The sequence below is a fragment of the Caenorhabditis remanei genome, chromosome X (genome assembly GCF_010183535.1).
Source record: "Caenorhabditis remanei strain PX506 chromosome X, whole genome shotgun sequence".
NCBI classification, from domain to species: domain Eukaryota; kingdom Metazoa; phylum Nematoda; class Chromadorea; order Rhabditida; family Rhabditidae; genus Caenorhabditis; species Caenorhabditis remanei.
The window spans coordinates 5,612,998-5,625,748 of NC_071333.1; the positions used below are offsets into that span (position 1 = coordinate 5,612,998).

The 12,751-nt window shown below is 36.1% G+C and overlaps 1 protein-coding gene across 1 annotated transcript; it reads right to left on the reverse strand.

Moving 5' to 3' along the window:
• Nucleotides 1-1,700: 1,700 nt before the first annotated feature.
• Nucleotides 1,701-7,072, reverse strand: GCK72_023059 (uncharacterized protein; the record flags this gene model as incomplete). Its single annotated transcript, XM_053735209.1, has 6 exons — nt 1,701-2,131; nt 2,351-2,424; nt 2,479-2,779; nt 5,454-6,140; nt 6,187-6,579; nt 7,006-7,072. The coding sequence occupies 6 exons, from the start codon at nt 7,070-7,072 to the stop codon at nt 1,701-1,703; spliced, it is 1,953 nt and encodes a 650-aa protein (XP_053578775.1).
• Nucleotides 7,073-12,751: the final 5,679 nt, after the last annotated feature.

The following is a 12,751-nucleotide window of genomic DNA, read 5'->3' on the forward strand; positions in this document are numbered from 1 at the left end:
TGAGCTTCAAAACTGAAAAAATGAAAATAAGTCTCTGGAATGAAAGGCGAGCCATATATTTGAATACGTATATATACCTTATTTGTCACTGGCAATCAGATATACATAGTCTCCCAAATACGTTTTTTCGAAAATGACCACTTTCTGATTTCATGAGAAGTGCAAATTTTCACATTTTCATTTATAGTAATTCGGGAGTCACAGCTGGAAACATGAGTCTGTTACCTTTTATAAAGCCTTGGTCAATATCTTGCGATTACATTTTAGTTTGAAAAGATTGCTCTTGAATTGACCGAGTTACGATGTCTCGAAGTGACTCAACTCGAAAAATTCGAAAAAATGGAATTGTGTCTGCCATTCTCTGGAAACTCAAAAGGGGCACGTAAGATTTTTTATTTGTTCTAGTTGGGTGAAGGGCTATCATTTCCCAAAATATCTAAGAAATCCCAGCGTTACACCCTGGGTCATTCCCATGTCAGTTATATACACACATTGGAAACGCTATTTGACATTCTTCTTGTACTTTTGGATTATTGTTTGTTTTGATAAGTAAGGAATACTGAAATCTTTTTTGGTCATTACTATAAATTAAGGAAGTTCTCTCAGGAAGAAGATAATAGCTTTACATGTTGACCTAGGTTACTTCTTTATTAGATTATTATTCAGACCGAACGATTGTTCTGATACTTTTCTAACTTATTTCCAGAATGAATAAAAATATTAGGACCCGAAGGGGTTAGTCCGTTGGACAGATCAAAGATATACTCAATGAGGAGGAGATTCCGCCACCGGATGAATGACATTCAGATGATTTGGAAAACTCACTCATGGTGTGGGTATAACACGCCACCTCAAGGAGAAATTACTGATTAAGGTTCAATGAATCGATTTGTTGGATAATTAATGAACAAGCTTGATTTCCATAGACCCTTGCAAACCAACAAATCAAAAGGAATTTATTGACAACTGTGGCGAAAACAAATTGCTTCAACTGGATGCCGTTACTGACGTGAGACTGCAATATAGCACTACTTGACCTTCTTCAAAACAACCTGTAACTACCATTGCTACTTCTACTTCACCATCACATACTACCGTTGCTTCCATCACCGCTACATTTCAACCTGCTCTATCATGTGAACATGTTGGAATCAAATATCAAAACGGATATATATATATTTTTTTTGTTAACATAATCTGTTAGAATCTACTTCTCAGTATTACAGCGTGATGATGACACCGCGAAAAATTTCAAAAAAGAGAGGACGACCATCAAGAACTGTGAGTGAACATTTCTTCTGTTTTACTTTTATAATTGTTTCCTCACTCACAGTGGTGACAAAACTTATGGTCGCAGTGCTGGTGTCAAAAAACCAAAAAAGATAGGACGGTTATCGAATAAAGTAAGTCGTTCAAAGGTCAAAGCTGAAAAGTTGCATGTTCTGCTATTATTTTGCTTTAGTATCAGCGTTCCAATTAATCTCCCGATTTACAATTTCGTGAATCAAATATCTCCGTCTTGCCAAATTTCCAATCAACATATTTTATTTGGGAATGTGATTTACATAATTACAAAAATGTTGATAATATTGCACTTTTTCAACCAATCGTCTTTTATTTTCCTCTTTAATCTGATTTTTGAATAAACAGTTATTATAAACTATTACTATTGGTATCAAATCATTACAAAACTGATAGAATTACAGGAGAGAAGAGCTGTTTAACGGCGGTGTTGTCCAATTTGGAGATCCAAGTTTCGCATACTGCTTTTGAACGTTGAAATACCAGTCGATGTTCATATGAAACCGATCCGCCATTCCTTGTTCAAATCTACCCGGTCTTCCGTTCACCATATTGACTCCAAATCCTTCCAAAAACTCCGGCTTGCTCAAGTCATCGGGAACCAACTCCTTATTGGCTTCCACAAATTTCGGTTCGTTGTTGTTCTGGCATTCAAAATGTGGGCGAAACAGCTTGCAAAGCTTTCGTGGTATAAGACCCAATGAGAGGAAATGGTAGAAAATGGACGAGTTTTCTGGTCCGGAGAATTCTGGAGCACAGAGACCAACCGTCTGATAGAAGAGATGGCGTGGAAGACCCATTTCTCCTCTACTCATTTTGTGGAAGAACTCTGTAAAATAAAAATTACGACTAGCTAACTATTTTTCGAAATTCCTCTACACAGAACTCGATACTATTAGAAGAAGATATTCCGACTAACCTAGCCCTCGTGAATCGTTCTCGAAAAATCTCTCCTTTGTGCCATTCAGTATTGAGCAATTCCAGTTTATGAGTCGAAAGATATGAGAATTTGTCTCCTGGATAATCATCTCTTCAAAAATCGTTTTACTTCTCCTCAAAGCTAATGTCAACGATTGTTTCCATGAACCATAGTTGGCAAACCGAAAGTGGGGCCAGTGATGCCTGCAAAAAAGATAATATTTTTAAAAGTAAATGTGATTTTTATAATACACTTACAGTATGAAGGAAGCAATTTGATCTTCTGTCAGAAACTTGTATGGAGAATTTCGTATTGCCAGTTGACCCATAGTAACATACACTATGGGGTCAATCTCATATTCATCTGCTGAGGGCAATCCAATTCTTTCAGCATCAGTTAGGTTCCACCGTTCAAGTCCAGGAAATTCCGTATTGACTTTATTCACTGGTGAAGACTGTGCAAGATGGTTGAATAAGTTTCTGACGACAACCGGAGAAACAGTAAGAATTGCGGAGTTCGATATTGCGTTACATGCAGCCAAATACATCTTTTCGATTCCTTGAATGAAAACTTATTTCAAGTATTAGAGGAAAGAAAGGTGCTCAATTTGGCAGTTCGTTTATAGAAACTACAGACAGTAATGGACAAAATTCTAACATTCTTGACCGTTTTCAGTTGAAATTTACCAACTTTGAGAGTGTTTCTTGGTATCACTGATCGTCCCACCAAGTTAAATTGTTATGTATCGTACTGATAAAAGAAGGAGGTTCATTTTTTTGTTGACAGCATTTTGAACGGTATCGAAAAAGTAATTTCTCTCACAAATCGACTGATTCCAGTAAAACTGCTGCGATTTTAGAGCTTTCGTCTTAAAATGACCATAACTCTCCAGGTAGTGTGCGTACAAAAAAGTTGCCAACTTTAGAAATAAAGCTCTAGTTTTGTTGTGTATAGTTTATACAAAGATTAATATGTGGGACAATCAGTGATACTGTAAGACATTTTCAAAGTTGAAGATTTTCAACTGAAAATGGTCAAAGTTGTTAGAAGTATAGCGTTAGCTGTACATGTAAGTTACTTATTTTTCTAAAAACTGTAATAAGTTTCTGCCGGCTTTAATTTCATTTACTTTATTATCCTTTGAAAACTAAATCATTTTGGGTCAACAGTTAAGAGTAATATTTAAATTATAAGAGAGACTTTCTCTAGTGATCAACCAAAGGCCAACAGCCCATAGAACACATCGGCCAAACGCAATTAGCTCATTTGGTTTTTTGATATTATGTGTCCCTATGATGATGTTATAAAAAAACCGTACAGGTTTTTAGGCTCCGCCCCTTTTGACATATAGAAAAAAATCGTGGGAGTGAAAAAATTAATTTTTTCCCTTCAACTGATTTTTGGACAAAAAGTTTAGAAATGAGTTTTAGGCGTGTTTTTGAACATTTTTTGTGTTGACAACTTTCGAAAAATCTTTTGGTATCATTTGAAAAAAAGTGATTTTTTGAAAAAATGTTCAGTTTTTCGCATACCCCCAACAATTTTTCCACGGGATGTAAAAAGTTTTTTATTGCAGTTTGATTGTCTTTAGACCGTCCAACTTTTTGCCAATTTTTATTTTGAAATTCCGGCACCTTTTTTTTCTATGAGCAAAAATGTGTGTTTTTTCACGAAATTTTCACGTACCCCCCTCCATGGTGAAAAAAGTGAAAGTTTCAAAAATGCAAGAGACTTCGTATATGAGTTTATCTGATTGTAATTGAAATGTTCACAAAGTATGAAAACCTATAATACAGTTTCTCCGATGTTATGAGACCTCGAAAACTCAATATCACTATTTTCAGATGGAGTTGTAAAAATCCGATTTTTTACAGAATTTCCTCAATTTATTACTTTTAATATTATTTCATTTTTAGTTTTCATAGGTTTTTGTTACTTTTCTAAGAAAGAAAGTTATCAGTCACGTTTTTCTCTGCTCGGTGATTCAAGCCTATCAGTGCTTAGATACAATCAACTTGTTGCAGAGATGCGTGGAGTGTCAGGATCTACGTAAACTTATAGTAAAACTCAAAAATAAAAAGTACTAGTGATAGAAATGCAAGTAGAGTCAAAAGAAGAGCAGAAAACTACGTTACAAAAGAAAGAAAAATCATGACGTTGTAACAATTTTTCACAGTAATCACCAATGGGAAACTAATGAATCGTTTGCCTATATCATTGCCACGTAATTGCAAATGGTAATGTCATTTTCAAGTAATATGAAATCTTAGCTTTGAACCATTTTACTGCCGAGAAAAAGGTATCGTAGAGAGGATACAGAAATATGAAAAAGTTCAAGAATCACCGAGCAGAGAAAAACGTGACTGATAACTTTCTTTCTTAGAAAAGTAACAAAAACCTATGAAAACTAAAAATGAAATAATATTAAAAGTAATAAATTGAGGAAATTCTGTAAAAAATCGGATTTTTACAACTCCATCTGAAAATAGTGATATTGAGTTTTCGAGGTCTCATAACATCGAAGAAACTGTATTATAGGTTTTCATACTTTGTGAAAATTTCAATTACAAACAGATAAACTCATATACGAAGTCTCTTGCATTTTTGAAACTTTCACTTTTTTCACCATGGGGGTACGTGAAAATTTCGTGAAAAAACACACATTTTTGCTCATAGAAAAAAAAGGTGCCGGAATTTCAAGATAAAAATTGGCACAAAGTTGGACGGTCTAAAGACAATCAAACTGCAATAAAAAACTTTTTACATCCCGTGGAAAAATTGTTGGGGGTATGCGAAAAACTGAACATTTTTTCAAAAAATCACTTTTTTTCAAATGATACCAAAAGATTTTTCGAAAGTTGTCAACACAAAAAATGTTCAAAAACACGCCTAAAACTCATTTCTAAACTTTTTGTCCAAAAATCAGTTGAAGGGAAAAAATTAATTTTTTCACTCCCACGATTTTTTTCTATATGTCAAAAGGGGCGGAGCCTAAAAACCGGTACGGTTTTTTTATAACATCATCATAGGGACCCATAATATCAAAAAACCAAATGAGCTAATTGCGTTTGGCCGATGTGTTCTATGGGCAATTCGAGAATTACTGACATTGTCTCATAAAAGGTTTTGTTTTCGCAATTTAAGTCAGGAAATCTAAGATAGTGACCTCACGGAGTTGTTTATGTTTATTGAGCCTAAGAACAACAATCTAAACATTAAAAAAGAAACGTACCAGAGTGATTCTTTTTTAGATTTCCGGCATTCAGTATTGTTGCACTCGCATCCATTTGATGAAGATTTTCATCTTCTCGACTGATCCGCCTATTTCCTTCTCCATATCTTTCTTCATCAGCCTCTTCAAACGGAAACAGCTCGCTCCAATTGATTTCTTCTTCAAATCCGTTATTGGAAACTGTTTTCACATCATTCCTCACAACGTTGTCATCAGTCTTTTTGTTCTCATTCAAAGAAAAGAAAGAATAGCCATAGAGCTGGAGGAAGTCTACGATCTTTCGTTTTGTTCGTTGATCTTCGACTACGTCGAGTGTTCCTCCGTTGAGAGCATTTATAGACTCTTCACATTCTTCGATACTTGTGATCCTCCCACGATGAAGGCTCTGACGGTTGATTATAGGCTTTGAAAAGCCGGGAACATGATACAATTGAGGAATCGATTGATAATTAACCAGATTATTGGGTTTCCTTCTCTTTTGGCAAACCGGTTTCTCTCGAGGAATTGGGAATCGCATTCTCTCTAGACGTTTTTTGGATCTTTCCAGTTTGTGAGTTGACGTCTGTGTAGGTGAGATGGTACGCAATTGGTGAGGTTTTTGAGACTTGTTGTTTCCTACTACATCTTTTGGAAAATCATTGCTGTCGAAGAGCGAGATTCCGCTCGGGTCTAATGGAACAACATTCACTGAAATAACCGATTATACATTCAATTATCAATTTTTCCGATATACCATTTCGTTTATCCCAGTTTCTATAAGAGAAATTGTTGTTATACGACCCGTTGTTCGTATAAGCTTCCGAGCTTCGTATATCGTCTTGGTCATAATTGTCATCATCGTCTTCTTCAAAATCGGCAGCTCTTTTCTTCATTTTTTCTTGACCAACTTTATCTCTCTTGTCATCCTTATGAGACAATCGGAAGTTTGGAGATTTGGAATCTTGCTTAGTCTCTACTGCTTGCAACCCAATATCACAGGCAGATATTTTCTCCATTTTTTGGCCGTCACTCTCCGCGCGGTCATCAAAACTGGCGTCAAAGTCCAATAGTCCATTCAGATTTAAGTTTTGGGTATATTCGAAATGATCTGGTTCTTCAACATTGCCATTGCCATCATGAAGAGGTTCTGAGGAAATCGTAGCGTTTATTATTATTACACAAGATTTCAGCATGACTAATATTTTTCTTTTATTTTTTAATTTTTGGAAAGAAAAAGACAAACCAACAAAAAATTTGGAACCATCTAGATTAGGAAAAAACTAAATAAATTTTCGATTAACTACAGGGTTCTGCAAATTTATGCCCACTTTTTTGAAGAGAGCTACCTCGTCAGATATGAGTCCTTTAGTTGTTATATTAAATTTCAATTATAAAACTTTGGACTATAAATTGAACAACTGGCTATAACACTTTGCAGGCATGGTTGGAGAGAGGTTTCTACGGCACGCGGTTCCTTAAAATTAAGAAAAAACTACAGAATAGTTTGCAGCCAATATTCTGTGAGTGGGCTAATCAAACTTCGATTTACTTGAAGAGAAACCACTTCACTCACCCGTTGTTATGTCGTCGTAGTCTTCACAGTTGGCGAAAAAATAATTGAACAAGTTGTGGTCAGACATGAATATGCAGATATCTAAAAATAGTGCATTGAATGTTTGGAATCAGAAATGATTGATAAAGAAACGAAACGATCGTTTTTATATAAATAAGACAGTCCATGAACATGGGACTTTAGTGTTCTCATCCATATTGAAAGTTAAAATTTGAAAGCCGGAATCCCTTCAGAAACCCTTTCTAGATTATTCCATTAAAGAATGAAGGTATGAACTTGGGTTTTTTTATTACATCAGTATGAAATATGAGAGTTGGAATATACAACCGTGACTGGATCTTAACTTGATGCGTAGAAACCAATAGATATTATTTCTGAAATTTCTCAGGGAAAGATGAATTTTAGACGAATGGAAAATTAATATTTCTAGTGTCACCAATCTGGGGTTAATGATAGCGGGGCGCTTCTGAAAGCGTGTAGCTCTTGTCAATGTGTGCCAGTTTTGAGGTTGGTTCTTTCTATATACGAAACATTTGAAGCGAGATATCTAGTACGGAAACTACTGCGCTAGTTTTATCCGTGCTATGTGTGTGAAATCAAGTAATATATTTCATTCATTAAATTCCGACATTTGAATCCATCTAATGAATAAGGTGTTCACAGGTAAACTGGATTTCTAGAATTGGGCAACAAAGTCAATACAAAACGGACGCTGCCTAAAAATTTTCTTTACCCTATCAGCTAACGGAAACGTTATTGTATATGCTTCGGATGATTGTTCAAGAATAAAACTCTCATATTCCAGAAGTATAGTCGATTATATGTATCCGCGCCTACCCAAAAATGAAAACCCTTCTTTCTCCTAATTGTTAGAGATGCACAGCAATTAATTCAAATATGTGAGTATACGGAAAGGCACCGACCCATCAGCGATCGTAGTCATAGACACATGAATCACTGTTACGTTGCAAAAAGTATGACGAGTGAAGAGACCAAACGATTCAAATAAGAGAAGAAATATTTGAATTGGAAAAAGAGAAGATTGGTGCTAGGTAAGTAAACATTTCGGCTGGAAATGAAAAGAGCGAAAAAACAATGATTCTGATTGAAAAAGGATATTTTTTTATTCAGTCTAATCAGCAGTTTTTAGAAAATAATTGTTGCTCATCTCCATCAATTAACAATAATCTATATTTTGACAGTACAAGTTTCAATAGATTTGAAAAGTTATAAAAACATCCGACACGTAGTAATCTGTATCAAAAACTTTAATGAAAAGCGTTCGATGGTGTGAAAGTCTGCTTCAAACGATAGAGAGTATGAAGAGAGTGCAATATGTTTTTGGATCTCAAGGACGTTTACTCTTTTTCTACTCTTTTTGAATGAGATTGTTGCGTAACTGAAGGGGACGGGGTCAAAAGTAAAAACATTTTGAACGGCCTTTCCCAACTTCACGGACACCTTCACTTTTATTATTGAAGCACATTGTCTCATTAGACTGTTGGGGCGCTTTCTTTCTCTTTTCTTTCCTCTCGGATTTACTAGTGGGAAAGAAAAAGAAAGAGTTAATTATCTGTGTTGTAAAATTAAGAACCCATTTAATCTTCTCGGTTTTTGGAATTGTTTTGAAATCATTGCTTCATTTTTCTCATTTTCCAATCATTACTGAAAAAAATATCCTTTTTTCTCGGGATCATAGTGCAAATATTTTTCACGGTGAAACGGTGTTTCTTCCAATTCGACCGTCGCTCCCATTTTTGATTCGATTAGGTCTGTTTCCCAGCTTCACCTCTTTTTTCTTTGTTTTTATCGGCGCATCATATCAATGCTTCCTCAGCTTCTCAGTCACTTGGTCTTTGCTGTTTTCTGGAGGACGTGACGTGTCATTTGTGTCCTATTTTTTGAGGTTTTCCAGATTTGGTTCAGCGATACTTCATACTTAACCAAAATTGTGGTAGAGTGGTATCGATTGCCAACTGCGAGGCACGGAGTTGCTGTTTGAGCCACTTCTCCTTATTGGGAGAATCGGATAGCTCATCTTCTGAAAAATAAATAACGCTTTTTCAAAAAGGCCGCTCACTGATATTCCATGAGTTTTTAGTTTCTCTTTCCCATTTTGAAGATGTGAACCACAAGACCGCAAAGGTGAGAAGAGAGGAGCGCCGCGCTCTCAAACTCTATGCTGCTTTTTGAAGGGATAGGGGATGCCGCAGCTATTTCATTGGGAAAGAACACATGTGATGAGTGGAGCGTCTAGGGAAGAATTGCTTGGTAAGAAAATAGGTGAACTGTTACCGTACCTCTTTCACTGTCGAGTTCTTTCTTTCTTTTCTCCTCTCATTCGATTTTCATTATCGCATTTCTTCTCCTCTTTTCAATGATACTCGTTCATTTCCACCCATTTAGTCTGATTGCTATGGTTTTGAATTCTACAGCTTGACATCCCTCCACTACACTGATTGCATCACTTTTACCAGAAAAAGAATGAGTCAATTGGTCACCATGATAGTATTACTCATACCTCTTTGTCTTGTGTCCCCCTGTATTTTCTCTACACCCTCTCTCAATGGTATATTTTCTAGAAGCAGACGGTTTTGATGTTTGATATTTTCTTTGCTCCGCCTCCTTAGATCTGTTTATCCGGTGACATTTGGTTTGTTTTCACTCTATTCTATGATTCTACTTCATCTGATGTTTGCTACATTCATCAGTGCTCTTAGCCGATATATCAGTTTTGTGGGTACTGTCCAATGCTTCCAATTCATCAGAAATATTTGATAATATTCAAAATCACCCGAGGTTTTATTTCGATCTTTTACTTGGCATCAGAATCCGTCAATTCGGTCCGTCCTAGGGCTTCCATGCATTTTTTTCTATCCATTCAGATCCGAAACATAAATTAAACTTGCTTCAGAGTTTTCCAGTTTATGATTAGCGGCGGCACGTGTACAATTGCCAAGCCCAGCTGCAGAAACTGCAGAAAAGAACAAAATGAATTTACAGTAACCCTAGAATTCTATTTCTACTTCGCTCCACCTCTTTTTGTTCTGACGACCATTCGTCATCTTTCACTCTTTCCCTTTTTTCTTCGCCACTTCCTCTCCCGCTTCTTTTCATTGGAAGCGGAGGAAATGAAGGGAACTAACCGTATACCTCCTTTTTACTCTTTGAGAGTATCGCCGCCTTTTCCAATCGTCTCAACTGCATCTACAGTACCAGAAAGGACTGGAGAGTTGGTACAATAGGAGAAAAGTTTGTAGGAGTTCTACAGTACAAAAAGTTCAGAGTTTTTCTTTCTTTCACGCATATTTTTTATCTGTGGTTTTTAGAATCAGTGCGTGAATGACTGTATCTGCGCCTATCAGTTAGGATTTGCTTCCGTAACCATGAGAAATGAAGTAGTGTCATGTTCGCTCATCATAACAATGCCTTTATTAAATTGCATTTATCCTTCTCTTCCTTTTTAGTACTTTTCTGTATTGGCTCATATTCCAATCGTTCTGAATCACCCATCACAATGAAATTCACCGTAGGCTTTGCCAGCTATGTGTATGGCTAGCTCCGGCGCCAATTGTATAACTCCGGTTACTGTATCGTTTATAAAAAGCAACGTACTGTTTTCTGAATAACTGCAAATGATTACAGTAATGCAAAAAAAGGGAGGTAGTTGGCTTTCAATTTAAAATTGTCATTCACTTCTTCGAAAAAAAAACAGATAGTGTTCGCATTAGGTATTTTCTTTATTCTGTTTTGTTTTCTTTTCTATTTGCTTACCGAAGACCATTCGGCTGTTGCCTTTCCGTCACTTTTTCCGTTCCATCTTTTTTCTTCACGTCATTTTTTGTCATTTCGCAATGACCTCTCATTCAACTCCTTGGAGTGTTAGGGACGTTATACTCTTTTTTATTCAACGAAAATGGCGAGGAGTAAGACTCCCTGTTAAGCAACCACTGTCTTAATTGGAAAGGAAATTTTCGGTCAGCCGTATCTACAATTTCTGTACGATAGTTTCTTTTCTGTCGATCTTTATTAAGCTTTTTAGTGGCTGATATCCGCCACGGTTTTTCTGTTAATTTTCAAAAAAGAATTTACACTCCAGAATGAGTTTGAATTGCGTTTAATGGAATCATTGATATTTCCGGTGATGTTTCTACATATAGTTCTTTTCATTTAGTATATTGTTTCAGTATATTGTGTTCAGTGAGGTTCTATGCCATCTCTCATACACGTGGACGGACCGGGCCGGGCTCTGGTAAGACCCGTCGTGCTTCGCGCTCTCTTTCATGAATATCTGTCCAGAATATCTGTCTGCATTCTTTACGTCCCTCTGTACTATTCCTCGTATTTCTAGAAGCACATGGTTTCAACATTTGACGTTCGGTACCGTCTTCCGCTCCTCCTTCTTTTCCTCAATTCGCTGACTCACAGACCATTTGTCTGCTGCTATTCGGTCATCATTTTTCAGTTTGTTTTTTGTAATCTCGATCCTTCCATTTTTTGTTCTTTACCAATCATCTCCCACTTCACATTCAATTGTAAGGGCCGTACAGTTTGTTTTTCAAGCAGCAAGAAGAGAAGGCTGTATGACCGTATAATTCGTTGCTCAGAAACCATTGACAAAACGGAAAAGAATTTGATTTGTTCAGATACTGTAATCCCAATTCATTTCTCATTGTTCAAATTTGTATTTACCACTTATCTTACTAGAAATGGCATCATCATTTTATAAATATTGATAAAAGTCTTCAGATATGCCTTCTCGTCAACTTTTCTAGCTAATCCTTTATATTTCTTTCCCTCATTTTTTCCACCCTCACTTTCGAACGTTTTGATGTGCAATAGATCTATGAGTCATTTTTCTTTCTGTATCGTTGTCTCCTCACCAAAACTCGTGACACTCCTTCATGTTTCTTTCAAATCACAAAAAGGGAGAGGGGAGAGGGCGGTACACTCATATTCCTTCTTACTGATGGATCCAAACTAAAAATACAGATACCACCAGAGAAAATCGCGCCGCAAAAAATGGTTTCTCGAAGATTCGCTCACATTTCGCGCGATTACAAAAAAAGCAATAGAGAGTATGGGTTGCGGAGTTGATTAGAAACCAGAATAGTGGTAGTAAATGCAAGTAATATCCGTGTTGGAAAAAAGTTATCAAATAATCTTAAACTTTAGTCACATCATCAAATTCTCGTGTTCAACCTTTTCCGGTTCCATACTCTCTGAATATGCAATAACATAACCCCAATGATTGACGAGGTTCAACTATCATTACTCTTGAGACATTGATCAGTTATGCAAAACCAGCTTTGATGAGATTTTCAAATACTTAGACCCTATTTGTAGTAGAATAGAGAAATACAATAGTTGAAACCGTTTTTTCATTGGATAGTGGGAGTGTAGTCTTTTGGTTGATGTGCATTGTGAGAAGATTAGGATGATTAGAGTACTACTCTTTAGGTTGACCTTATTTTCATGTATGGCACAAATTAGAAATGGCTTTATCCGACGTTTCGGTCCTTAGACCATCATCAGGGAAGGTTAGATTACCTACAAAAATACAAGTTACAAAAAAGGAGGAAAAAATTTTTTAATTTGGTTTTTTCATTGGTTGAAGCGAAAAAAACCGGTTGGAGCTCTAAGAAATATTTTTAGAAAGTCAAACTTACATTTAGATCATTTAATCTAAACTACAAAACTTAAAACATGCATCAAAGTAATATGTGGGAATTTTCAATTGTGACAA